Below are 25,889 nucleotides of genomic sequence, written 5' to 3' on the forward strand. Positions count from 1 at the left end.
TGTACAGTAAGTGTCAAAAAGAAAGCCAAAAGAGGTTGGTAGATGAGAATAAATATAAAGGTAAAAAAAAAGTGTGGAAATACACCAAATTGTAAGAAATGTAGTTTTCATTTTCAACATTTTATTTCAGGGTTTGCATAGCAGCACTTTGTGCCAATGGAAATGTTTCTTTTTTCTTCTCAATTTCTTCTTTTTTTCCAAAAGGTGCTCACATCCCTCCACATGCAACAAAAGAAAAGAAAAGCGCAATATCCTACCCAAGACTATTGAAATCTAATGCTTTTGTCAGTTGAGACAAGAACTCAGTTTAGATTCAACAATAAAAAATTACGGGTTTCTGCAAGTGTGATTGAATTCGATTTAGATTGTAGTTTTTCACAAAAAAGTCAGTACAAAATTGTGTACCTTTTTGTTATGCTGAATTGTTTTTAGCTTTTCTATATTAAACGACTGCCTCTTCAGAGAGCTATTGAACCATAAACTTGAGTTTGTATGGTAATGAGGTAATACGGCATCTGTCTTCTCCCTGGGTTTCAGGCGCTCCCACCATCGAGCTGCGCGAGGTCATGGAGAGCGAGGAAGGCTGTGATATCAGCATTGTTGCCAAGGTGAGCGGTTGTCCGTTCCCCGCGCTCACCTGGCACAAAGCCGGTCAGTCCAAACCAGAGGAGAAGGCCGCCATCCATTATGACCAGCACATCAACAAACTGGTGAGCCAGAACAAGTGCACCCTGCTGATCCAGCAGGCCGTCAGGGAGGACACCGCCCTTTACAGCCTGACAGCCAGCAACAGCCTGGGCACGGTCACGAAGGACATGAAGCTTTTTGTGTTTGGTAAGACAATATGTTTTTCAAGTTTATGATACACACGATAATCATTGGAGTAAAATTGGAATTTCACTGTTTTTACACCATACATACCAGGGATGTCAAAAAAAAAATCTAATTTATTGCAATTCCAATTTGTAACGATTCTTAATCGATTCCCCAATCCGTCCTGTCCAGCCACTCAGGCAAATCATATTGTTGATGTAGATGATCATATCTGCTGTACAGATTTACTTTACAAAAGAAAAGTGTGGAATACTTCTCTTGTTGCCTTATTTGTATTTTACTTTTTTAAATCTTTGGGAATCATTTTATTGAACAAAACCAGTTTTCTTTTTAGTAGTGTAGAAACTAATCAGAGCTGTTTATCTATTTTATGGAGGAATGTAGTTAATCATAGAACTGGCATCCAATGTTTGTAAAAAAGTATTGATTTGGAATCGAGAATCTTTTTGAATCTAATCAAATCGTGTGGTGCCCAAAGATTCACAGCTCTAATACCTGTGCTTTGATTTGATTTGACTTTGATGTAAGTCTTTAATGGCTCCCACAGGACCTCCGGGCCCCCCCGAAGGACCAATCAAGTTCACCGAGGTGTTTGCAGAGAGGATTGGGCTGTCCTGGAACCCGCCCAAAGATGACGGTGGCTCCAAAATCACCAATTATGTTGTTGAGAAGCGCGAGGAGAACCGGAAATCTTGGGTTCACATCTCAAACGACCCCAAGGAGTGTGCGTACCTGGTCACCCGCCTGACTGAGAACCACGAGTACGAGTTCAGAGTCATGGCACAGAACAAGTTTGGCGTCGGGCCGCCGTTGGTGAGCGAGCCAGAGAAGGCCAGAAACCTCTTCAGTAAGTGCAAATATCAACGCTAAAAACATAAACAACCATTGAGGAACTGTACTGATGCTGATGCTCTTCCTGTGCAGCGGTTCCTGGTCAGTGTGAGAAGCCCACAGTGAACAACGTCTGCTTGGAGTCTATGACAGTCAACTGGGAGGAGCCTGAGTACGATGGCGGCTCCCCTATCACAGGCTACTTTATTGAGAAGAAGGAGACCACCAGTAAGCGTTGGGCCCGCATCAGCCGCGAGCCGATACGGGCGCTGCCACTTGGCAACAATTGGGATGTCACAGGCCTGCTTGAGGGTTCCATGTACCAGTTCAGAGTCACAGCTGTCAATGCTGCAGGCTGCGGACCACCCAGTGTGCCCTCCGATCCCATGCTCTGCAGAGACGCCATTAGTAAGTCAGCAAGAAGTTCGCTGTTTCAGCATTTAAATGTGATATGTATGTATGAAAGAAGTGGTTGTATAGAGTTTGTAGAGTTCTTAAGTGTACTGACAGAAGTATTCCATTTGAGAAACAAGTGTCAAGAAGTGCAATATCAGAGTACTGAGTCGAATTCTTTTTGCCATACTTCTCAGTGTGAAAGTACTTCTGTACTAATAATGTTGAATATAAGTCGGCATGTGCGTGAATTAGGGATAGAGGCCAAATTCAGTAAAATTATAAGTACTGACCCAAGTTCGTAGGTATTACCGGTTAACGATTCACGCAAAATCAACCGTTCAATATTTCGATACCTTTGTTGTATGCGACGTCACGTCCAGTGGCAAACTCAGCACAGGCTTACGCACTTGGCAGATAAACAAGAACTGAACCCAGCCGGACTGTCTCTAGGTAATGTTACAATTTTGCGTGCCAACAAATCAAGAAGGCACTCAAAAGTACAGTATGGCAACACTAACTTGATGCTAATTTACATTGGATTTGGATTTGAAAGATTTAACATTAGTGACTTTGCATTGCAATAGCAACACTGTAAATTTGGTATTCAAAACTAAAACCAAGATGCACATTAAAATCAAACAGTTGGTGGGAAATAAATACAATACTTACAATTTAAACACTTTGTAGGACTCAAAAGAAAAAAACTTCCTGACTCAGGCAACACACTGTAGTCTGTTGTCTTAGAATTGTAACTGCATGCAAAGTGTACTATATAATACAAAACAATATTTGCAAATGAGACACAGAAGTGTAAAACAACAAGTTAACTGGATCAGAGGCCACTGTTTTACGAAGAAAAATAATTTAAAAGTTTGATTTTTTGTTTTTAGCAAATAACATTTATTAATACACTTGAACACACACAAAAGTGTTGAAAATGTATTCCCAGGTAGCGGAAATTGGTATTATACTGATTCAAATTTGAAAGGTATCTATCCCTAGCGTGAATTGAGACACAGCCGTGGATTTAGTTTCACCAATCCTTACTTGTCAACATGTAGATGCCGTACAGATATTTTTTTAGCATTAGTATCATTAGCATGTGTGTTTAAGTTAAAGTTAAAGTACCAATGATTGTCACACACACACTAGGTGTGGCGAAATTTGTCCTCTGCATTTGACCCATCCCCTTGTTCACCCTCTGGGAGGTGAGGGGAGCAGTGGGCAGCAGCGGTGCCGCGCCCGGTAATCATTTGTGGTGATTTAACCCCCAATTCCAAACTTTGATGCTGAGTGTTTGTGCACATACAGAGCCTCCCGGGCCTCCGACTCCTAAGGTGATAGACTGGACCAGGTCGTCGGTCGAATTAGAATGGATCCCTCCAACAGTGGATGGAGGTTCAAAAGTCACAGGCTACATTGTGGAATTCAAGGAGGTGAACAAGGAGGAAGAGGAAAAGAAAGCTCAGAGGAGGCTCTTACTGAGTGTTGGTGAGGAGGAGAAGGAGCCTGAGGCCGCGAAGGGCTGGCATAAGGTAAACAAGTTTATTAGAGGCGCCCGGTGCATTTTCCAACCTTCTCTATTACCAGAAAGGTCTGATTTCTTTTATGTTGAATAGCATTTGTGTTTTTCATTGTTGTTGTCTTCGGTCTGCAGGCCAAAGACACAGAGATTAGAGGGACCAAGTTTGTGGTGGCTGGCCTCAAAGAAGGCGGTCTATACCGCTTCAGAGTTCGAGCCGTAAATGCGGCCGGTGTTGGCGATCCAGGACTTGTGTCCGAGCTGATCGAAGTGAAAGATAGGACAAGTAAGAAGGAGCTCAAACAAATTACTTTCTTCAAAAAGCAAAGCATGTATGGAACTCATCATTTTGTTGTTTATCATCCGTCCCTGTTCAGTTCCACCTGAGATGGACCTGGATGCCTCGGTGAAAGAGAAGATTGTTGTCCACGCTGGCGGAACGATCCGAATCATTGCCTACGTGTCCGGCAAACCAGCTCCAGTGATCAGCTGGTGCCGAGATGATGCTGAGGTGCCCAAAGAAGCCAAGGTGGAGACAACAGGTATTTCCAACTCCCTGGTCATTAAGAACTGCAAGCGCCAGCATCAGGGCATCTATACGCTTTGCGCAAAGAACGAGGGCGGTGAAAGGAAGAAAGCCGTGATTGTGGAGGTTTTGGGTGAGTTCAAAGGGCCGCACGTCTTAAGGAATCTTCTGTTAAGTTGAGCACTAAAATAAAAACTCTCTCGCCTTCAGATGTCCCTGGACCAGTCGGTCTCCCCTTTGCTGGTGAGAACCTGACCAATGACTCCTGCAAGCTGACTTGGTACACTCCTGAAGATGATGGCGGCTCTGCCATCACCAACTACATCATCGAGAAGAGGGAGTCAGACCGCATGGGTTGGACTTCTGTGTCCTACACGGTGACCAGGAACAACGCCGTCGTGCAGGGACTGCTCGACGGTAAAGGCTATTTCTTCAGGATTGCTGCTGAAAACATAATCGGCATGGGACCTTTCATCGAGACAGACAGAGTGGTGCTTATCAAAGATCCCATCTGTAAGTAGGATAGATCTTTGTTGTGACCATGTGTTGGAAAATATAGCTAGTTCTGAAAACCAAACGAGGGTCATGCAACACATGAAGTGACAGAACTCAATGTTGTTGTCTCTCTTAGCTGTACCAGAGCGTCCAGAAGACCTGATAGTCACCGCCGTCACTAAGGACTCAATCTCTGTTGCCTGGAGGCCACCGAAGTATGATGGTGGTGCGGAGGTAACAGAGTATGTCCTTGAATCACGCATGATTGGCAGAGACAACTTCACTCGTGTTGGCGGTAAAGACAAGCTAATGGACAAAAAGTTCACACTGACTGGACTGAAGGAAGGCTCAAGTCACGAGTTCAGAGTGTCTGCTGTCAACCAAGTGGGAAAAGGAAAACCTTCCTTTGCCACCAAACCTGTCCAGTGCAAAGACGAGCTTGGTGAGTAACACAGCAGGATAGGTAAAATACGCAGCATATGTTTATGTACTTCTCTGCCCCACAGAACCACCATCTTTGGACCTGGACTTCAGAGACAAGATGCTGGTGAAGGTGGGAGACAGTTGCACACTGTCGGGACGCTACGGCGGCAAACCGGTGCCAACTATCACATGGACAAAGAATGACGAGGAGATGAAGGCTGACGAGGACATCAGCATCCACAGCACTAGCCGTCACCTCAGTCTCAACATCATCAAGGCCAGGCGGGACCACAGCGGACGCTACTGCGTCAGCGTGGAAAATGCAGCGGGAACTCGCACCGGAATCTGTACCCTCACTGTGGTCGGTAGGTACAAACAGAATTCATGAACTGAACAAAACGACTAATGTGAGAATGTTACAGATTGTCTTCCACATCAAAAAACAACTCCTGATAGATAAAGTCCTCATAATGGAGAGACAGGGATACTAACCTATGAATTATTTCACCTGCCAGACGCTCCTCAACCTCCTGAGGGCCCCGTGGTGTTTGACGAGGTCTATAGGAACCACATGGTCATTTCCTGGAAGCCACCTCTGGATGATGGAGGCTGTGCCATCTCCAACTACATCATTGAGAAGAGAGACACAAACAGAGATCTGTGGATGCCCGTGACTTCGTCTTGCACCAGGACCACCTGCAAGGTGGGTCCTTCAGGCGAAGCACTTGCACAGAAGACTCCACTCTGTCTCTGTGAAGAATTGACAGCATGTTGGAATCTTTAGTGATGAACACAAAATGCCAAATGGGTACAGACTTGTTTCAGCAGGGGTGTCTAAAGTGCTCCCCGTTGGCCATTTTATGCTCCTTTTTAATTGACCCTCAATCAATCAAAGGCTATCATTTATATAGCCCTTAATCACAAGTGTTTCAAAGGGCTGCACAAGTCACAACGACATCAGATCCCATATCAGGGCAAGAAAAAACTCAACTCAATGGGCACAATGAGAAACCTTGGAGGGGGCTGCAGATGTGGGGACCCCCGTGGGCGACCGGCGCAATGAATGTCGAGTGGATATAGTCAATAATGTGACAGTCCAGTCCATAATGGGATCAGCAGGGGACCCTCAGCATCTTCTCAAAATAGAACTAATGCACTATGTGAATATTGGAGATCATTCACTACTTTCACATGTTTCAACCGATTCAACCCATTCCGAAATGAAAACATTTGGCTCAAGTTTAAACAAGCTTCCATATTCCAAAAATTCCTACTTTTTACAAAAACCCACATTTCTCAAGCAAAAACTCCCAATGATTTTGCGAATTCTTATTGCTTACACATTTATCAACCCATTTAAACCAGTCCAACAGGCTCTCTAAACTCCAAATGCTCCAAATGCTATTTTGGCACTTACACATTTTTCATGTTCTGGTCCCAAAAGTAATTCCACATTTTTCATTAAGGTTTAATGTTCACACAAATTACTTTCTGCAGTTATTCGTTACATAAATTATTAGATATCACTTTGATATTTCCTTTGTCACCTATAACACCAGGCTAAGATTTTGATGTGTTGGTCAGATATATACATATATTGACCTTCAGTGGTACCTGAGGATACGAGATTTGTTGGTTCTGTGACCCACTTTTACTTTGAAAACCTCATATTGTGAAACCGCGTCACCCATTGAAATGAATTAAAAACAACGATACCACACCATTTTAACATATAACAAGCCTTTTAAAAATATGACAAACTTTTTATAAGAAATATATAAAACAATACAATAAAATGTATGACAACTCAAGTAGTTTATGAACTAATGTAATCATAATGTGCAATGTACCTTGGATAGCAGACTTCTACAGTATTCCTTCGAGCTGCTTCTTCGTCAAGCAGACCATCAGCAGATTCTCAAGATTTTTATTGATAAACGCCCAACGCTTTGAAGTTATTTTAATGTCCTTGGCGTCATCTACTTATTCTGCTTCCGTATGGTGTAGAGGAGCAGTTAGCGAGCTACACACTCTTTTTCTCGACTCTTGCGGCGGAGAGGTAACTTGAAAGTGTTGTTAGCAACCTAAAGCATAAAAATGGGTCGATAGACGCTCTGTATATGGGAAAAAATTGTCAACTGGTTCGCTTATAAGCTGAGGTACCACTGTACATTGGATTTCATAAGCATCTTACGTTGCACAAAATGTATCAAAGTGGCCCCCTTGCATCTTTTAATTTTTTTATACCTAGCCGTCAGTGGGAAAAGATTGTGCACCTCTGCTTTACATGATACGAAAAGAGTACTTGATGAAAAGAAAACTGACTTTTGTTGTTTCAGGTGCCAAAAATAATTGAGGGTCGTGAATACATCATTAGGATAATGGCCCAGAACATCTATGGCATCAGCAAACCACTGCTGTCTGCAGAGAGAAGAGCCAAAGACATATTCAGTAAGTGTTCAGTTGGCTTTTATTTTGCAAGCATTGATATATTAAAACACGTGATCACTGCAACTTTGAGTATGTGTTTGCGCCACAGAGGTGCCTGATGCGCCCAGACAGCCCACGGTGAAAGAGGTGTACCATAACTGTGCCCTCATTAGTTGGGAGCCTCCTGCTGATGGAGGAAAGCCAATCACAGGATACATTGTGGAGAGGAAAGAGACAATGGCCAACAGGTACAAACATATCAGCGTTTGCTGCAGCTCCAAATCACTTGTCAGCCTTGTCATATCGAAAGCAAATTCCTGTCAATAGCAAACAGATCAGTTGAAATGTTTGCGTTCCAGATGGGTTCGTTGCAACACAGAGAAGATCCATCCCAAGGTGGAATACCTGGTGACGGACCTACTTAAGGGCTGTGAGTACGAGTTCAGAGTCAGCGCTGAGAACATTATAGGCGTCGGAGACCCAAGCCCACCCTCTAAGCCTGTCTTTGCTAAAGACCCCATCGGTAAGACGTAAAACACAAGACTGACTTTTTGGTCTGGTTACATAAACCCTTCCTTTTTTACAGTCAAGCCCAGCCCTCCACTAAATTTGAAAGCCGTGGACCACACCAAGGAGTCAGTGAGTCTTTCTTGGCAGCCACCCGCTGACACCGGCAGAGGGAAGATCCTAGGCTACCTCCTTGAGTTTCAGAAGGCTGGAGATGACGAGTGGCACAAGGTCAGTCGTTTTATCAATGAGTCACATGGTTCATTTTATTTAACCTGAGCCTCTATCTTCAGGTCACTTTAAGTTACTAAAACTAATCCTGAAATAAAAGACTTAGAGTTACTCATATAATGACCCTACGATTCAAACAATGTTTAATATCTCTAAATTGCATTCATGGACCTCCATCTTACCTGCTATCATCCACAAGGTGAACCAGACTCCAGATTCTTGCCAACAGACCAAGTTTAAGGTGATCAACCTGGAAGAGGGAGCTCTGTACCGCTTCAGAGTTATGGCTGTCAACGCTGCTGGGGAGTCTGACCCTGCTAATATAAAAGAACCAGTCAGGGTGAAGGACAGACTCGGTGAGCAACTTCGGCGTTATTAAACAATTTCACTTCAATCAGGTAATAGGTTGTATATCTAAATCAAGATTTTATGTCTACATTGCTGCTTTAGAGCCTCCAGAGTTGATTCTCGATGCTGGAATGACTCGGGAAATCAAGGCTATGGCTGGCACACACATCTCTCTGATGGCTACCATCAAAGGCATCCCCTTCCCCACTGTCCTGTGGAAGAAGAACGATGCTGAGGTGCCGACAAGGGCGGACATTGAGACCAATCAAGACGGCACCAAACTGGAAGTTAGGTTCTGTAACCGTGGTGACTGTGGAGACTACACACTCACTGTCGAAAACCCTGCTGGGTCTAAGACCGTCACCTGCACAGTGCTGGTGTTTGGTAAGGAAGGACCACATTCTGCTTACTTATTAAAAGTTTTTACTTGATTTGGGCGGTTTTGAACATGTTTAGTTTTTCTCAACTCATAATATGTCCTGGTTTTGGCTTCAGATAAACCTGGTCCTATTCAGCACCTCCGAGTGTCGGATGTTAGGAGCGACTCAGCCTACCTGTCCTGGAAAGACCCGGAGGACAACGGAGGAACTCGCATCACTAACTTTGTGGTGGAGAAGAAAGATTCAGTCTCCAGTCAGTGGGTTCCTGTCTGCTCCACTTCCAAGAAGCGTAGCATGATGTTAAAGCACCTGATGGAGGGAATGTCCTACACATTCCGAGTTGCTGCTGAGAATCAATATGGCCGAAGCGAATACGTGGAGACGCCAAAGGCCATCAAAGTGATGAATCCACTCTGTGAGTAACAGTGCATTGTCAATACTGATTGTGATCGACTTCTTAAATATGTCCTTCACAGGATGAAGTTACTGATTTTATTGTTGTCCCATGCAACAAAATGGATATTAAGAAAAGTATTATTTTCTACTTTTTATTAGGTGATGGGTAGTTAAATGTTTTCATACAAGTGCCTTTGATTAATAAATTTAGGAATTTTATATTTTTAGTATTTTTGTACTTAACCCTCATTAATAACATTAATAAAAATCGGAATATGTTTAATTTCTTTTAATTTAACATGTTTTGTTACAACATAGCAGTGATTCTCAAACTTTTTTAACCAAGTACCACCTCAAAGAAAACTTGGCTCTCCTCTCCAAGTACCAGCATCTTGACCAGCATTAAAATACAGGAGCATAGTAGGCCTAAGTACTCATTAAAAACAAGACAGAGATTACATATTCAACATTTATAATAAATATTTTTGGCCAGTGTAACAGCACACACAGTTTCAACAGTAACACTGAGTTTGAATATAGGAAAATAAAACACTGTACTTGAATCAAGTGATTTTTTTTGGCGTATCACTAGATGGAGCCCGTGTACAACTAGTGGTACACGTCCACAGTTTGAGAGTCACTGCAATACAGCCTAATTTTCATATACACCCATAATTGCAAAATGAAATACATGTTATAGTCTGCATTCTGGTAAATTGTAATCTACAGACCAAGGACCTGATATACTAAGATCCAAATACCTCGTGCTAAACAGCGTGTGTGATCTATAGAATAGTGTGTGCTATAAGTGGGCGTGTTGCATCTTATCTTTTAAGACTGAATGTGCAATTGAAAAGTGGTGTAGACTGCATTATTTACTGCACATTCATGTTATTACCTGTTGCGTTTTGCTATGTTTTCAAACAGGCCGGAGACATATACCACTTTTTCCGTGCATTTTAGAAGCAGTCGTGCAGTACATCTACATTGACACAATTTTTTCTTTCATTTTAATACATATTATATATATAAAAAAAAGGAAAGTCAATAAAAAAAATAATTAGATGACCCTAAAACGCATCAATTTAATTTGTGAATCAGTCCCTTAAGTCATCCAACAACTATACAATTATAAAATTATGTTGCTGAATACACAGAATCTGTCTAATATTTTTTATTTCTGACAGTCCAAATATGTTACCACACACACGTAGGACAGTCAGTTTGTGCATCATTTTCAAATGCGCTAAGTAGAACATGAAATAGTGCTCTCAAAGCGGTGATGAATGTTAATAAATATGTATAATATATATGCATTTTCTTCTCCCACTATTGTGGGTGTTTTGATGATCAGCATATATTTTGCATAATTATGAAGACAGAGACTCAATTGCACGCCTTATTCTGCTCACTTAAGAGATGAAATTCACTTTGCACACATTTAGTAGATCAGCTATGCGTGTGTTATCAAGTTTGCACTTGTTTTAGTAAATCATCCCCAAATATTTTAAAGAGTTCCATTAAATGTTTAACACCTTTTTCCTGCAGTCCCACCTGGTCCTCCCAAAGACCTGCACCATGCTGATGTAGATAAGACAGAGGTGTGGCTTGTGTGGAATTGGCCTGACCGAAACGGTGGAAGTGAGATCACTGGCTTCCTGGTGGAGTATCAAGTGGAAGGAGAGAAGGAATGGTGCGAGTGGAAGACTGTCAGCATCCCAGAGAGTCATGTTACAGGCTTAGAGGAAGGGAAGACCTATCGCTTCCGAGTAAGAGCAGAGAATGCCATAGGTCTCAGCAGACCTGACACCACTCTTCCTATCCTTTGCCAAGAGAAGCTAGGTGAGATTAAGGCACAGTCGAAGCAAATGATCAATTTAGTCAATACTGGTTCTTTAAACTGCTGCTTTAATTAAATAACTGTATGTTTTTTTTCCTGAGAATTATATATAAAATACAGTAACAACTTATGTCTTCATCAACAGTGCCTCCAATCGTTGAGGTTGATGTCAAGCTGGCGGAGGGCATTATTGTTAAAGCCGGAACCACAATCCGACTGCCTGCTATCATGAGAGGAATTCCAGTACCTACTGCCAAATGGTCAATTGAAGGAGAAGAGCTCACCAGTGGAGGCAAAACTAAGATCGACACAGACAACTTTTCCACCGTTCTCAGCATCAACGAGTGCACTAGAAATCACACGGGCACTTACCTGCTAACCGTTTCAAACGTTGCTGGGACTAAAACAGCGGCTCTTAATGTCACTGTTCTGGATGTTCCAGCTGCACCCATTGGACCCGTCAACATCCTGGAGGTCACTCCAGACTCCATGATGATCGAGTGGCGTCCCCCTAAGGATGATGGCGGCAGCCCGGTCACCAACTACATTGTAGAGAAGAGAGATTCCAACAAGGAAACCTGGGGAGGAGTTAGTTCAGGCAGCCTCGACACAAAGCTCAATATAACCCGCCTGCAGAAGGGTGTTGAGTATGTTGTTCGCATTCGCGCTGAGAATAAGATGGGCATCGGTGCCCCTCTTGAGAGCAAGCCCACTGTAGCAGAGCATTCCTTCATGCCGCCTAGTCCTCCTGGTAAGCCACAGCCACATGATGTGTCTGAGGACAGTGTCACACTTGGGTGGACCATGCCCTTGTCTGATGGTGGTAGTCAAATCACTGGTTACATCATTGAACGTAGACACATTGGAGGAAAATGGATTCGTGTGAACAAGATTCCTTGCAGAGACCTCAGGTACAAAGTTTTGGGCTTGTTTGTGGGAAATGAGTATGAGTTTAGAGTATTTGCTGAGAATAGCGCCGGCTACAGTGGCCCCTCTCCCATCTCTGATCCCTGCAAGCCCTGCAGGCAGATCACTGTCCCAAGCCCCCCAGTCAATCCTAAAGTTAAAGATTACAGCAAGTCTACAGCAGACTTAGTATGGACTAAACCTACCAAAGATGGAGGAAGCCCAATTTTGGGGTACACTGTGGAAATGAAGAAGGCTGATACTAAAGACTGGAAAAAAGTCAATCTGGATGACTTCATCAAGCAGTGTGCATACACAGTGAAGGGGCTGGAGGCGGGTCTCACTTACAGATTCAGAGTGTATGCCTCAAACATGATTGGAGATGGCGAGCCCAAAGAGATTCCAGATTCAGTCACTGCTAAAGACATCCTTATCCCTCCAGAGATAGAAATGGATGCCACATGTCGTGAGCGTGTCACTGTGCGTGCTGGACACAACATTAACATTATTGGCTACATTAAAGCTCGTCCTGATCCTGAAGTGCTATGGTCAAAGGATGAGAAAGTTCTGGAGAACAGCAAGCGTACAACTATCATGCAGAACCTACCTGTGGTCAAACTAAGGATTAATGAGGCTACAAGAGCTGATCATGGCAAATATACTCTGAAAGCCTCAAATGTGGGCGGAGAAGCCTCCTGTGTCATTACCGTCAATGTGCTAGACAGGCCAAGCCACTGCCAAAATCTCAACATGACCTATGTCACCAAGGACTCGTGCATGATCAACTGGGATGCACCTAAAGACAACGGTGGATCTGAGATCACAAACTACATTGTGGAGTGCCGGGAGCCGAGCATCAGCATGTGGTCTATGATATCCTCACACTGCACCAATCGCAAGATCAAGACCAAGCTGATGGAGGGCCACCAGTATCTTTTCCGTGTCTGTGCAGAAAACAAGATGGGACCTGGACCCACTGTTGAGACCAAGGCTCCTCTGCTAGCCATCGACCCCATTGAGAAGCCAGGCGAGCCTGAGAACTTCAGGGCGACCGATATTGGCAAGAACCATGTTTATCTACGATGGAGAAGGCCTGATTATGATGGTGGTAGCCCCAACCTCTCATATAACCTTGAATTCAAACCCAAAGATGCGGACCAATGGGAAAAACTCAACACTAGCATCCTAACTGACACATTATTTTTAGCGGACAAATGTGTTGAAAACCAGACTTACTCTTTCAGGTATGTTATTGCATCAATGCAGTTTGTTGCCTCAGAATTTATTTCAAATACTTAGTTGCTTTTGTTTGTGTCACAATCTTCAAGTACTAATGCACATGATTTGTTACTCAGGGTGCAGAGCGTCAATGAAGGAGGGGAGAGTGGTTGGGTTAAACTTGCAGATATTTTGGTGCGAGAAGAGATTCAGAAGCCAGTCCTTGACCTGAGACTGGCCGGCACACTGACGGTGAAGGCCGGAGAGTCTGTCAGGATAGAGGCCGGCCTGAGAGGAAAACCTCAGCCGGAAGTCAAGTGGACAAAGGACAAAGCGGTTGGAGACAACCCCAGAATCACTTACGAGACTGGTCCTGATTACACCAAGTTCCTTTTGACTAAGTCAAAACGCACTGATACTGGAAAATATATCGTCACTGCCACCAACTCTGCCGGAACATTCAATGCATATGCTCATGTTAATGTCCTGGACGTTCCTGGCCCTGTTAGGAACCTCAGAGTCACTGGTATTGGAGCCGACAAGTGCAGAGTGGTTTGGGATGTGCCAGAGGATGATGGAGGCTGTGAGGTTGACAGCTACATCCTGGAAAAATGTGAAACCAGGAGGATGGTTTGGTCAACCTATTCTGCATCCGTAGTCACGCCATACTGCAACGTCATTCGTCTTGTTGAGGGAAATGAGTACATCTTCAGAGTGAGAGCTGAGAACAAGATGGGAACTGGCCCTCCAATGGAGAGCAAATCTGTCACTGTCAAGACTCAGTTTAACAGACCTGGACCACCTGATGCCCCAGAAGTTACAAAGGTTAGTTGTAAATTTACCTGGAAAATGAAAACCAACCTTGAATTGTTTACCCTATACTGTATTTTGATCGATGTAATCTCTGATGGGATATTCACTTTACACTTTTTTGTATGGAGTACGTACTGTCCGTTGTGTCTGATAAATGTCAGTCATGGCCACATAAATGCTGTGGTAAGAATCAAAATGCGGATAGATAGTACTTTATTGATTCCTTTAGGAGAGTTCCCTCAGAAAAAAAAAAAAATGTGAAGGCCTTAATCCTTACTGAGTCAAGCCCTAAGTCAACCCCATTTTGTTTTGAAAGTTTATCGATATTTTTGTGATCCAGGTGAGCAAAGAGGAGATGACAGTGGTCTGGGCTCCACCTGAAAATGATGGAGGAAAGTCCATCACCGGTTATATTCTGGAAAGAAAGGAAAGGAGGGCTGTGCGTTGGGTGCCATGCACTAAGAGTCTCATCTCTGAGAGACGCATGAAAGTCACCAACTTGATCCCCAACCATGACTATCAGTTCAGGGTCAAGGCTGAAAACGAAGTAGGTCTAGGGGATCCTAGTAAACCCTCCAGACCAGTCACAGCCAAAGATCCAATTGGTCAGTAAACATTTGCAAGTCCACTGTAAGGATTAAACCCTATTCATGTATCCTATTGAACAAATAATATTTCCTTTACCTTTTCAGAACCTCCTGGCCCACCTGCAGGCCTTAAAGTGTCTGACAGCACAAAGACTTCTATCACGCTTTCGTGGTCTAAACCTGTATATGATGGGGGTGCCCCGATCATTGGCTACAGCCTGGACATGAGACTGAAAAGTGAGGTGGACCCTGAAAAACCCACAGAAGGCTGGAAGAGGATTGACACACATGGGCCACTCGTCCTCAAAGAGTTCACCATTGGGCAGCTTGATGAGAAACAGGAGTACGAGTTCAAAGTTTCTGCCAAAAATCAGGTGGGCTGGGGACGTCATGCCTACTTAAAGGAGGCCATCTCCCCCAAAGAGATCCTGGGTAGGAAACAAGATATCATTACCAAACAAAATGAGCTACCAATTTATAATCTGTCACTGATGATGTGCTTCCATGGCAACAGAGGCTCCCGAGATTGACCTGGACGCAAGTTTGAGGAAAGGTCTTGCCGTAAGGGCTGGCTGTCCAATAAGACTTTTTGCTGTTATCAGAGGACGCCCCGCACCCAAGGTGACCTGGAAGCGCGTGGGCGTGGACAATGTGGCTCGCAGAGGTCATGTAGACCAAGTGGATACCATGTCTTTCCTGGTCATCCCTGAAAGCACCAGAGAAGATTCTGGAAAATACTCACTGACTCTGTCCAACTCTGCTGGAGAGAAAGCTGTCTTTGTTCACGTCAAAGTGCTCGGTGAGAAACAGATACAACTTTACTTACAAGTAAAAAAAACATATATTTGGAAGATTACATTATTTATCATGTTGAATATATCCTGCTGCAGATACACCTGGTCCCGTTGGTGGTCTTGATGCAACTGATATCACAAAAACAACAGCACAGCTGTCCTGGTTGCCACCAGAGAATGATGGCGGAAGCCCCATCCTCAACTATATTGTGGAAAAACGGGAAGTGGATAGGAAGACCTGGACCAAGTGCGTTGATGACCTAAAGAAGACCAGCTTCAAAGTGACCAACATGTCACCTGGCATTGAGTACTACTTCCGTGTGATGGCATGCAACAAGTATGGAATTGGAGTTCCTCAGGATTCTCCCAGGTCTTACTTGGCTGTGGACCCTATCAGTGAGTGTTAAGGGACAAACTATTTGTAATTACATTTTCTTAATCTGTGCCTAATACCTGCTGATGTTTCCAGGTGAGCCAGATCCACCGAAGAAGATGGATGTTTTGGATATTACTAAGAATAGTGCCACACTTGGCTGGCTAAAGCCCCTCAGAGATGGAGGAGCCAAGATCAATGGTTATGTTGTGGACTACCAGGAGGAGGGCGCACCAGAGGGCAAGTGGACTCCGTATTCAGTGGTCAAGGACTTAACTATTGTGGTCGTTGGCCTGAAAGAAGGGAAGAAGTACAAGTTTAGGGTTGCTGCCCGGAACTCAGTTGGAGTCAGTCTTCCTCGGGAGGCCGAGGGAATGTTTGAGGTTAAGGAGCAGCTCAGTGAGTAAACTGGCATTAAAGTCCAACTTTCACATTCACTGATCCTGCTAGTAGACTTAACAGAACAATAACTATTGCTTACTCTTTCTCCCTCAGTGGCTCCAAAGATCATAATGCCTGACACTGTGACAGTCAGAGCGGGATCTAAAATGGTCATTGAGGCCATTGTGGCGGGTAAACCTGCTCCCTTTTGCAAGTGGAAGCAGGGCAACGAAGACGTCTTGACTTCTGATCGCCTTTCTGTCATCAAGACACTTACAAATTGCACACTTATAATTAAGAATGTGACTAGGGCGGACAGTGGTTACTACAGCCTTTCAGCTGAAAACAGCACAGCCAAGATCAACCAGATCCTCAAAGTCATTGTTATGGGTCAGTTTTTTAGATGTATTAGGTGTGACATTTTTTTTTGATACTTAGGTTAGTTAATCACAATCATTTGTTTTCTTTGGCCTGCAGACATTCCAGGGCCGCCCGGAGCTCCTCTTGAAATCACTGAGCAAGACATTGATGCCTGCACGTTGCTTTGGAACACTCCTCAAGAAGATGGTGGCAGCCATATTACCAACTACATTGTGGAAAGGTGTGACGTTAGCCAAGGGGACTGGGTCACCATGTCCTCTTCCTGCACCAAAACCAGCTTCAAGGTAACCAAACTGACACCCGGCACAGAGTACACCTTCCGGGTGCGTGCAGAAAACAGGTTTGGCATCTCTGTGCCAATCTACTCCGAGAGGATGATTGCCAGATATCCGTTTGGTGAGTTGCAACGGCTGTACCTGGAAACCAATGGTTTAATGTGTACTCCAGACAAGATTGACTATAGCTCTTCCATTTGCCTCCAGATCCTCCGAGTGAACCCACACACCTGCAGGTAAACAAGGTCAATAAAGACTTTGTCATCCTCTCATGGGAGCGTCCGAGCAGCGATGGAGGAAGCCCGATTATTGGGTACTACATCGAAAAGAAGGAGAGGAACAGTCTTCTCTGGGTCAGGGCTAATGAGTCTGTGGTGAAGGCCAATCAGTACACCTGCGCCGGTCTAATCGAAGGCCTGGAGTACACATTCCGGGTGTCTGCCCTTAACATAGCTGGACAGGGCAAACACAGCAAGCAGACTGACTTCATCACCACCAGGACTTCTGTCGGTACGAAAACCTCCTAGAAAAATATTTTTATTATTCATATGAAAATATTTTATTTTAAAAGATCTCATCAGAACACTGACCTAACAAATAACGTTTTATTTTGGATTAGATTTCCACAAATTAAGTATATTTCGTATAAATAATTTTTTTCAATATAGAGTGTACTTTTGATATAGAAACACATCACTGTATATACAAACTATTTGTTCCACCAGATCCTCCAGGTAAACCTGAGCCCATGGATGTGACCAGGAGCTCAGTCTCACTGGTGTGGACCCGGCCCAAGCATGATGGTGGCAGCAAACTGATTGGTTACTTTGTGGAGTATTGTAAGCTTCCAGAAGACAAGTGGACACGCTGCAACAGTAACTGCATCAGCATCCAGACAGAAAACTATGTGGTGACTGGTCTGGAGGAACACCAACAGTACCAATTTAGAGTCATCGCCAAAACTGCTGTCAATATCAGCCTACCCTCAGAGATGTCTGATCCCATCCCTGTCATTGCAGAGAATGGTAGGACTCATGCAAACATCAGCAATTCACTGGTGAATGATGAGACAACAATGAGACAAATTATCATGATTATCCGTGCAGTGTCTCCTCGTGTGGAACTGGGGGTCAACATGAAGAACCTGATTGTGGTAAAAGCCGGCGCGAACGTCTTCCTGGATGCGGAGGTCTTTGGGAAGCCGTTGCCAAATGTGAGCTGGAAGAGAGACGGAGTGCCTCTTGTACTGGCAGAGGGAATGAAGATGACCCAGAAGAAACACGTCCACGTGCTGGAGCTCTATTCTGTGACCAGGAAGGAATCTGGCGACTACTCTATTGTTGCTGAGAACATCAATGGTAGCAAGTATGCTACCATTAAAGTGAAAGTGCTTGGTAAGTTTGCTCTGTGTTACTTCTCAGTATACAACTAAGCTGACATTTCATCACTGTGAGACAAACAACAGTTTATTTTGTCTTAAAATGACCTTCCCATTTGTTTAATGTAGACAAACCAGGTCCTCCTGCTTCAGTGAAAACCAGCAAAGTGTTTGCAGACCGTGTCAAGCTGCGGTGGGAACCCCCCCTGGCAGACGGCGGGTCCGAAATCACAAACTACATCATCGAGAAGCGTGAAACCAGCAGGGCCAATTGGGCGCTGGTCACCTCCAACATTAGCGGACACATCACCGACTGCTCAGTCGAAAAACTTATTGAGGGACACGAGTACCAGTTCAGAGTCAGTGCTGAAAACCAATACGGCGTGGGAGATACTGTCATGACTGACCCCGTCATCGTCAAAAATCCATATGGTGCGTGCAGACATACTTACACTACTTACACTTAACGTTAGCTTATAACCAAAATGTAGACAATAAAACCTATTACAATAATAATAATAATATTCATCATATTATTAGACGGATGTTGGGCTAGGTTTTTGATGGCATTGTAGGTGATATGGAGTAATGTGGTCTCTGGTGTGGGTGTGTGAGATAAGTTTTTGACATATTGGATTTTCATTTATTGAAGAGTTTTAATATGGTACCGTAGAGAAGGCTTTCGCGGTAAATTAATCAAGAGGGGGACAAAAGCGTGGATAAGGATTTCTGCAGCAGAGAAAGATAAATTGTGATGCGGAAGGGGCGATTTTCTTTTGTGTGTAATTTGGTCGATGTGACGGACAAACTAAATCATGTAGATCAAAGTTTTGAAGGCGTACTTTTAGAAGCATCAATGTTGAGCAGAAAGCGTAGAGCAACATGAAGGACTTTTGCACCAAAAGTTCAGGAACTTTGAGTTCCTGGAACTATAGGTTCATGTAGACCTATGCGGTTTGTGTTTCCACAGCATTTTACAGTTCAGGGTAGTTTATACAAATCAGGCTGCTGACAAATGGACGAGTTCTACAGTATATTTTTGACATTCATACCATGTTAATAAACAGTCAATAATAGGTTATATTAATTTTACTAAAGTGGAAGTAAATAAAATATAAAGATACAAAACGATATGGTTTAAAAACAAAATGTACCGATGTTTACATAATTTGGGTTTACGTCAACAGATTAACATTCAGAAATGATGAATAATGAATGAGTCAGGCGAGTCCTAACGATCCATCTCAGCTGCAAATAATAGTACATATAAATATCAGTGTTTATCTTATGGCGACAACACAAACACATCAGATTTAGAATTAGCCTGTTAGCATTCAGTAACTTGGGTTGAGACTAATAGTAACACAAATGGCATGTTGCTTACTACTGTTAGAGCATGTAACAAACTAAATTGTGATTATTTAATGTCATTTACCATCTTTCAACTTGTTTACTGTCTCATCTATTTCACAAATATCCTGTAATATAATGAGGTCGCAGACTCCAAGTGAGCTGCCTCAGTCGCCACTTCCACGTCCAGCTGAATACTGTGTAAATGCGGTGAAAAGAGTCTGCCCACTTTTTGTAACTTTACGTATTAAAATGAAGTTTCTAAAAATGAATGAAACAACATTAAACTTTGTAGTAGTTTAAACACTATGGCTAAGTAAAAACACCACAATATAGTTCCACTAATTAACGTTCTTTAGCACAGAGATGTGCCCCAGAGAAGTTCCTACAACTCGAAAGTTTGTTTCTTTCTCTCTATAGTAAAGTACGTTCTAATAGAAATACACAAGAAATAAGAAATAAATAAGTTATCCGTGCAAAATGTGATGGCAGCTGAAATTTGAATACAAAGTTTTTTGAACACCACAAAGGTTTCAACCAATCGGTTCGACAGCACAGCCTGCCCCTTAAAAGTTCCTCGAGAACTTTTCAAAGTGCCATCTTGCCGAAAGGAACTGAAAGGACCTTTTGGAAATGTATTTGCCTTGGTAGGTGGAAATGCAGGCGGGTATTTCATTATCAGGGCAATTTGGCAAGTTCCTGTAAAAGTTCCTGCGATGGAAAGGGGCCCATGGTTCAGAGTAGTAGGAAAAATGAGCATGATTTCAGACTTTCAAACTCGTTGCTATGTTTTTTTATTTACCAGGGTAAATTGAAAAAAAAAGTTCCTGCAATGGAAAAGGGCCCATGGTTTAGGGCAGTGAGTGGTTCACAACCTTTTTTCAGTGATTTACCCCTTTGAACATTTTTTTTAATTCAAGTACCCCCTAATCGGTGCAAAGCATTTCTGGGTGAAAAAAAGAGAAGAGATAAAGAAGTAAAATACAGCACTATGTCATCAGTTTCTGATTTTTTAAATTGTATAACAGTGCAAAATATTGCTCATTTGTAGTGGTCTTTCTTGAACTATTTAGAAAAAAAGATATAAAAATAACAAAAAAACTTGTTGAAAAATAAACAAATGCTTCAATTATAAATAAAGATTTCTACACAATCATCAACTTGATATGCTCTCTTTGGGGATTGTAATAGAGATCCATCAGGATTCATGAACTTAATTCTAAACATTTCTTCACAAAAAAAGACATCTTTAAAATCAATATTTATGGAACATGTCCACAAAAAATGTAGCTGTCAACACTGAATATTGCATTGTTGTATTTCTTTTTCACATTTTATGAACTTACATTTACATTTTGTTGAAGTATTATTCAATAAATATATTTATAAAGGATTTTTTAACTGCTGCTATTTAAAAAAAATCAAACCCTTGGCATACCTTCAAGTACCCCCAGGGGTACACGTACCCCCATTTGAGAACCACTGGTTTAGGGTAATAGGATGGATGAGCATGGTTTCAGACTTAGTGTTACATTTTTGAAAGATAAAACTGTTTGCAGCAAAGCAGTAGAAGTGAAGTCAGTGTCCTGAAACAGGAGTGGGATATGTTAGTTAAGCCAAGACTGTATTTAAAAAGTTTGATAAGAACAGAATGGTAGTGGCTGTGAAAGCAGAACTGAGGTCAAGGAGGATGAAGGTGTTGAGTGAGCCTGTTAGATTATAAGATTTTTATTATTTATCATCAAAGGTATTTCTCCCCATACCTGACTTATCACTGACATCTTCAGTTGTAAACTATTGAGATCCTGTCAGATTATTTTTTAAACAATTTGGTAATTGAGTCCCACCACTGGTTGTGGTATGACAGTATTAGGATTTGATTGATCAAATAATTGTCCATAGGTTCCACTGGTTATCATGCGTTGTTATTATCATTATCAATCCTTCCAAATATACAGTGGTGAACGCTAATCAATATTTGCCTAGTCAAATAGTTAGAAACAAGGTTGTTTTTTCTGATGAGAGATCGTTATTTTACCTCAGATGTTCCTGGCCCGTGCGAGCCGCCTGTCATTACCAATATCACCAAGGACTCCATGACGGTGAGCTGGAAGGCGCCAGCCAACGACGGTAGAGCAACCATCCTTGGCTATATGGTAGAGAAGCGTGAGGCAACAGAGTTGACCTGGGCCAAGGTCAACCGTAGGCCAGTGATTGACAGAACCATTAAAGCAACTCAGCTAACAGAAGGCTCTGAGTATGAGTTCAGAGTCATTGCCATTAACAAAGCTGGGCTGGGCAAACCAAGCGACGCATCCAAAGCTGCTCTGGCCGTAGACCCTGTCTGTGAGTATATTTTTAAGAATTACAGATTTTTATAGTAAAGATGTTTATCATTCAAATTAAGTGCAAGTACCATGTGGTGTCATTCCAATCAATGCTACTCTTCTCCAGATCCTCCAGGCCCGCCTGCTTTCCCTAAGGTGGTAGATTCTACAAAGAACTCCATCAGCCTGAGTTGGACTAAGCCAGCCTACGATGGTGGTTGCGAGATCATTGGCTACCTGGTGGAGTGCAAATTGGCAACTGCAGAAAATTGGACCAAGTGCAATGTCCCCAAGAAGCTCCAGACCACCAAGTTTTTGGTGACAAGTCTGATGCATGACATAGAGTACCAGTTCAGAATCACTGCTGTCAACAAGATTGGCTACAGCGAGCCTAGCGAAGTCCCTGGAAACCACATGGCCAAGGACATCCTCAGTATGTTTTTTTTAATGGTCTTGCTTCTTGCCTAATACCAATAATCTTGACCCATGATCTATGTTAGTTTAACTACAATAACCATGATCCTCAAAATGAATACAGCTAGCTTGCATGGTCAGTTGTACCCGTTTCTGAAAAGCAATCATTTGTGCTTTGCGTAGAACTGTATTCTTTTTCCACTTGCTGTATGCATTGTCTTCAGCCAAAATTAAACTGCATGAATCTAACAGGCAGACTAAAGAGAGTAATCAAATCTAAATAAATAATAAACCTGTCTGCAGTTGCTCCAGAAGCGGAACTAGATGCCGACCTGAGGAAAGCGTTGGTTCTCCGTGCTGGCGTCACCCTGAGGCTCTACGTTCCTCTTAGAGGTCGCCCAGCACCAAAAGTGACATGGAGCAAGGTGGACGCTAACCTGAAGGACCGAGACGGTCTGCTGATCAAGACATCGGAGTGGGATACCCTGCTCTTGATTGAAGACATTAACAGATATGATGCTGGCAAATATGTGCTGACGCTGGAAAACAGCAGTGGTTCAAAAAGCTACACCATTGTGGTCAAGGTTCTTGGTAAGATATTACATCAGAAATGTTTGTCTCTCCCTGTGACTTGCTCATGTTTCTGGCCTAAGTCAAAAAATCAAGATGTGTAAACAAATAGCATCTTAGGGTAAAATAAAAAAATGCTTGTGAGCTATACAGCTTCTGATACAACTACCTCACCCTCGCCTTAGATTCTCCTGGGCCACCTGTGAACCTGACAGTGAAGGAGACCTCGAGAAACCATGCTTGCATCACCTGGGATCCACCATTGATTGATGGCGGTAGTCCCGTCAAGAGTTACATTGTTGAGAAGCGTCTGGCAGAGAGGAAGGCATGGACCTGTGTGTCAGCAGAGTGTCACAAAATCTCCTATAGGATCACCAACCTGGAGGCGGGGCAAGCGTACTGCTTCAGAGTACTGGCCGAAAACGCTTACGGTATCGGTGAAGGCTGCGAGACCAAAGGCAGTGTGCGAGCTTCAGGTATTCATAATATACTCCACTGATGCTTTTTTTGACAAGGTCACCCAAGCCTTCGATTTCTCAGTTCTGATGCAATCCTTTCCCCTCCAGAGCAACCTGGTCCAGTGGTGGACTTGAAGGCCAAGAAGACCACCAAGGATTCTATCACTCTGGCCTGGAAAAAGCCTATCAGTGATGGTGGAAGTCATGTCACTGCATACATCGTGGACCAGAGTGAAGGCGTGCAGTGGAAGCAAATCATGAAGGGAAAGAATACTTCACTGACGGTCAGTGAGCTCACTGAGGGCAAGGAGTACATTTTCAAAGTCAGGGCACTCAATGAATCTGGAGAAGGGCCACCCACTGAACTCATTGCTGTTGCCAAGGACCAGTTTGGTAAGAACTAATAGCTATGCCTTGCCCTATATGGAACACTATTCTATTTGCGTTTTGATTTGCATCAATCCCTCATTTGCCAACATCACTTGTTTCCAGTGCTGCCTGACTGCAACCTTAGCAGTATACCTGACGGCTGCAAAGTGGTGAAAGAAGGCACTACTAGCCGCATTAACATCCCCATCATCGGTGTGCCATATCCCACTGCCACGTGGAAGAAGGGTGAAGTGGTCCTTGGAGACACTGGGCGCATGTGTGTTGAGGCGTCTCAAGGCATCACCACCCTCTTGATCAGAGACTGCCAGAGAGTAGATGCTGACACTTACACCATCAACGTCAAGAACAGCACAGGTTCCAAAGATTGCAAGTTTAAACTCAAAGTTGTTGGCAAACCTGGCATTTGCACTGGACCCATAAAGTTTGATGAGATCACAGCCGATGGGATCACCCTGGAATGGGAGCCACCCAAAGATGATGGGGGTGCAGAGGTGTCCAACTACATTGTAGAAAAAAGGCGGACAACCGACAACAAGTGGGCCACAGTGGCTTCAGCAATCCAGAAAACCACCATGAGAGTCATTCGTCTACACGATGGAATAGAATATATATTCAGGGTGTCTGCTGAGAACAAATATGGTATTGGCGAGTATCTGAGGTCAGATCCAGTCATCGCACAGCATCCTTTCAGTGAGTATTCAGAATCTGAGATGAAGCTAAGTCAACTTGTGCGCTTTAATCAATTCATTCTTAAAATTTGTTTTTAAGTACTAGTAGAATGGATTAACAAGTCGCCTCTATATTGCAGCTATTATCATACACTGTATATCTGACATACAACACCAAAAGACCTACAAAGTTCGCAACTAAATAGATATTAACAAAATAGTAATAATTTTAATGGAGATTCCCGAGCCTTGTTGAGAGATGATGAGCAAACCTGTCACGTGGTCCGTAGCAAGACACTTCACCCTTGCTCCTGATGGGTCGTGGTTAGGGCCTTGCATGGCAGCTCCCACCATCAGTGTATGAATGTGTGTGTGAATGTGGAAATAATGTCAACGCTCTTTGAGTACCTTGAAGGTAGAAAAGTATACAAGTATAACCCATTTACATTTAAGTGAACTTTTTTTCCCGTTCTTCTAGTACTTTAAAGTAGCTGTTTTCACTAAATGTGCTCTTAAATATTCAGTAATTTCTAACCCCAGAATCTCTTCCTCTTCCACTTCCACTTCCACTTCCAGATGTCCCACAGGCACCAGCTCCCCCAAATATAGTCAGTATTCGCCACGAGTTAGCCATCTTGACCTGGGCTGATCCTAGAGACACAGGTGGCTCCCCAATTACAGGTAACTGACAGTGATCCTGGCAATGTAAAGCTAATACAGCATATATAGAACATAGCAAAAAGTCATTTTGTGCACTTTGCAGGTTATTATGTCGAGTTTAAGGAGAGGAACAGTCTCATGTGGAAGCGAGCCAGTAAATCTCCTCTAAGAGTGAAGGAGTGCAGAGTCACAGGTCTGATAGAAGGACTGGAATATGAGTTTAGAGTTATGGCCATGAATGTTGCCGGTCTTGGAAAGGCCAGCAAAGCCACTGAGGCGGTGGTTGCTCTTGATCCAATTGGTGAGTTATGTGCATTTAATTGAGATGTCTTAATACTCTGAGAGGCAGAATTTCTTTTGGTACGTTTCTTCTCACAGTTGTTTTTTTGTCTCTTGTTAGATCCCCCTGGTAAGCCTGATGTCATTAATGTCACCAGGAACTCAGTCACTCTGATTTGGACGCCACCCAAATATGATGGCGGTTACAAGCTCATTGGCTACATGATAGAGAAACTTGAAGCTGGTACTAAGGCCTGGATGAAGGCTAACCATGTCAACATTCAAGGATGTGCCTTCACTGTGACCGACTTGACCGAGGGAGCTCAGTATCAGTTCCAAATCAGGGCCAAAAATGCAGCTGGTGCAGTCAGTGTTCCCTCAGAGAAAACCGACCTGCTAACTTGCAAGGATGAGTATGGTAAGCTATTTTAATCAGGGTTCATATCAAAAAATATATTTGTTTTCAATGTTGCATCTGGCAGTGTAACGTGTTGCATAATTTGCTTTC

General features: G+C 43.1%; 1 protein-coding gene across 1 annotated transcript in view; it reads left to right on the forward strand.

Annotated features, from left to right (window-relative positions):
• Window positions 1-25,889, forward strand: part of ttn.2 (titin, tandem duplicate 2) — a 211,338-nt gene that overhangs the window by 137,965 nt on the left and 47,484 nt on the right. The window contains exons 190-229 of the mRNA XM_061879594.1: window positions 538-834; window positions 1,382-1,681; window positions 1,759-2,073; window positions 3,373-3,596; window positions 3,719-3,869; window positions 3,961-4,242; window positions 4,320-4,622; window positions 4,741-5,046; window positions 5,111-5,392; window positions 5,543-5,730; window positions 7,367-7,478; window positions 7,567-7,705; window positions 7,817-7,980; window positions 8,044-8,195; window positions 8,395-8,551; window positions 8,646-8,927; window positions 9,039-9,338; window positions 10,868-11,161; window positions 11,305-13,309; window positions 13,421-14,108; window positions 14,437-14,701; window positions 14,789-15,115; window positions 15,198-15,482; window positions 15,574-15,873; window positions 15,947-16,249; window positions 16,346-16,621; window positions 16,709-17,008; window positions 17,095-17,397; window positions 17,613-17,912; window positions 17,994-18,281; window positions 18,395-18,697; window positions 21,659-21,961; window positions 22,070-22,375; window positions 22,660-22,947; window positions 23,112-23,402; window positions 23,493-23,777; window positions 23,877-24,464; window positions 25,019-25,123; window positions 25,206-25,403; window positions 25,503-25,799. Of these exons, the coding sequence (XP_061735578.1) occupies window positions 538-834; window positions 1,382-1,681; window positions 1,759-2,073; window positions 3,373-3,596; window positions 3,719-3,869; window positions 3,961-4,242; window positions 4,320-4,622; window positions 4,741-5,046; window positions 5,111-5,392; window positions 5,543-5,730; window positions 7,367-7,478; window positions 7,567-7,705; window positions 7,817-7,980; window positions 8,044-8,195; window positions 8,395-8,551; window positions 8,646-8,927; window positions 9,039-9,338; window positions 10,868-11,161; window positions 11,305-13,309; window positions 13,421-14,108; window positions 14,437-14,701; window positions 14,789-15,115; window positions 15,198-15,482; window positions 15,574-15,873; window positions 15,947-16,249; window positions 16,346-16,621; window positions 16,709-17,008; window positions 17,095-17,397; window positions 17,613-17,912; window positions 17,994-18,281; window positions 18,395-18,697; window positions 21,659-21,961; window positions 22,070-22,375; window positions 22,660-22,947; window positions 23,112-23,402; window positions 23,493-23,777; window positions 23,877-24,464; window positions 25,019-25,123; window positions 25,206-25,403; window positions 25,503-25,799 (12,852 nt within the window). The remainder of the gene's footprint in view (window positions 1-537; window positions 835-1,381; window positions 1,682-1,758; window positions 2,074-3,372; window positions 3,597-3,718; window positions 3,870-3,960; window positions 4,243-4,319; window positions 4,623-4,740; window positions 5,047-5,110; window positions 5,393-5,542; window positions 5,731-7,366; window positions 7,479-7,566; window positions 7,706-7,816; window positions 7,981-8,043; window positions 8,196-8,394; window positions 8,552-8,645; window positions 8,928-9,038; window positions 9,339-10,867; window positions 11,162-11,304; window positions 13,310-13,420; window positions 14,109-14,436; window positions 14,702-14,788; window positions 15,116-15,197; window positions 15,483-15,573; window positions 15,874-15,946; window positions 16,250-16,345; window positions 16,622-16,708; window positions 17,009-17,094; window positions 17,398-17,612; window positions 17,913-17,993; window positions 18,282-18,394; window positions 18,698-21,658; window positions 21,962-22,069; window positions 22,376-22,659; window positions 22,948-23,111; window positions 23,403-23,492; window positions 23,778-23,876; window positions 24,465-25,018; window positions 25,124-25,205; window positions 25,404-25,502; window positions 25,800-25,889) is intronic.

This window comes from Nerophis ophidion, linkage group LG19 (assembly GCF_033978795.1).
Source record: "Nerophis ophidion isolate RoL-2023_Sa linkage group LG19, RoL_Noph_v1.0, whole genome shotgun sequence".
Lineage (NCBI taxonomy): Eukaryota > Metazoa > Chordata > Actinopteri > Syngnathiformes > Syngnathidae > Nerophis > Nerophis ophidion.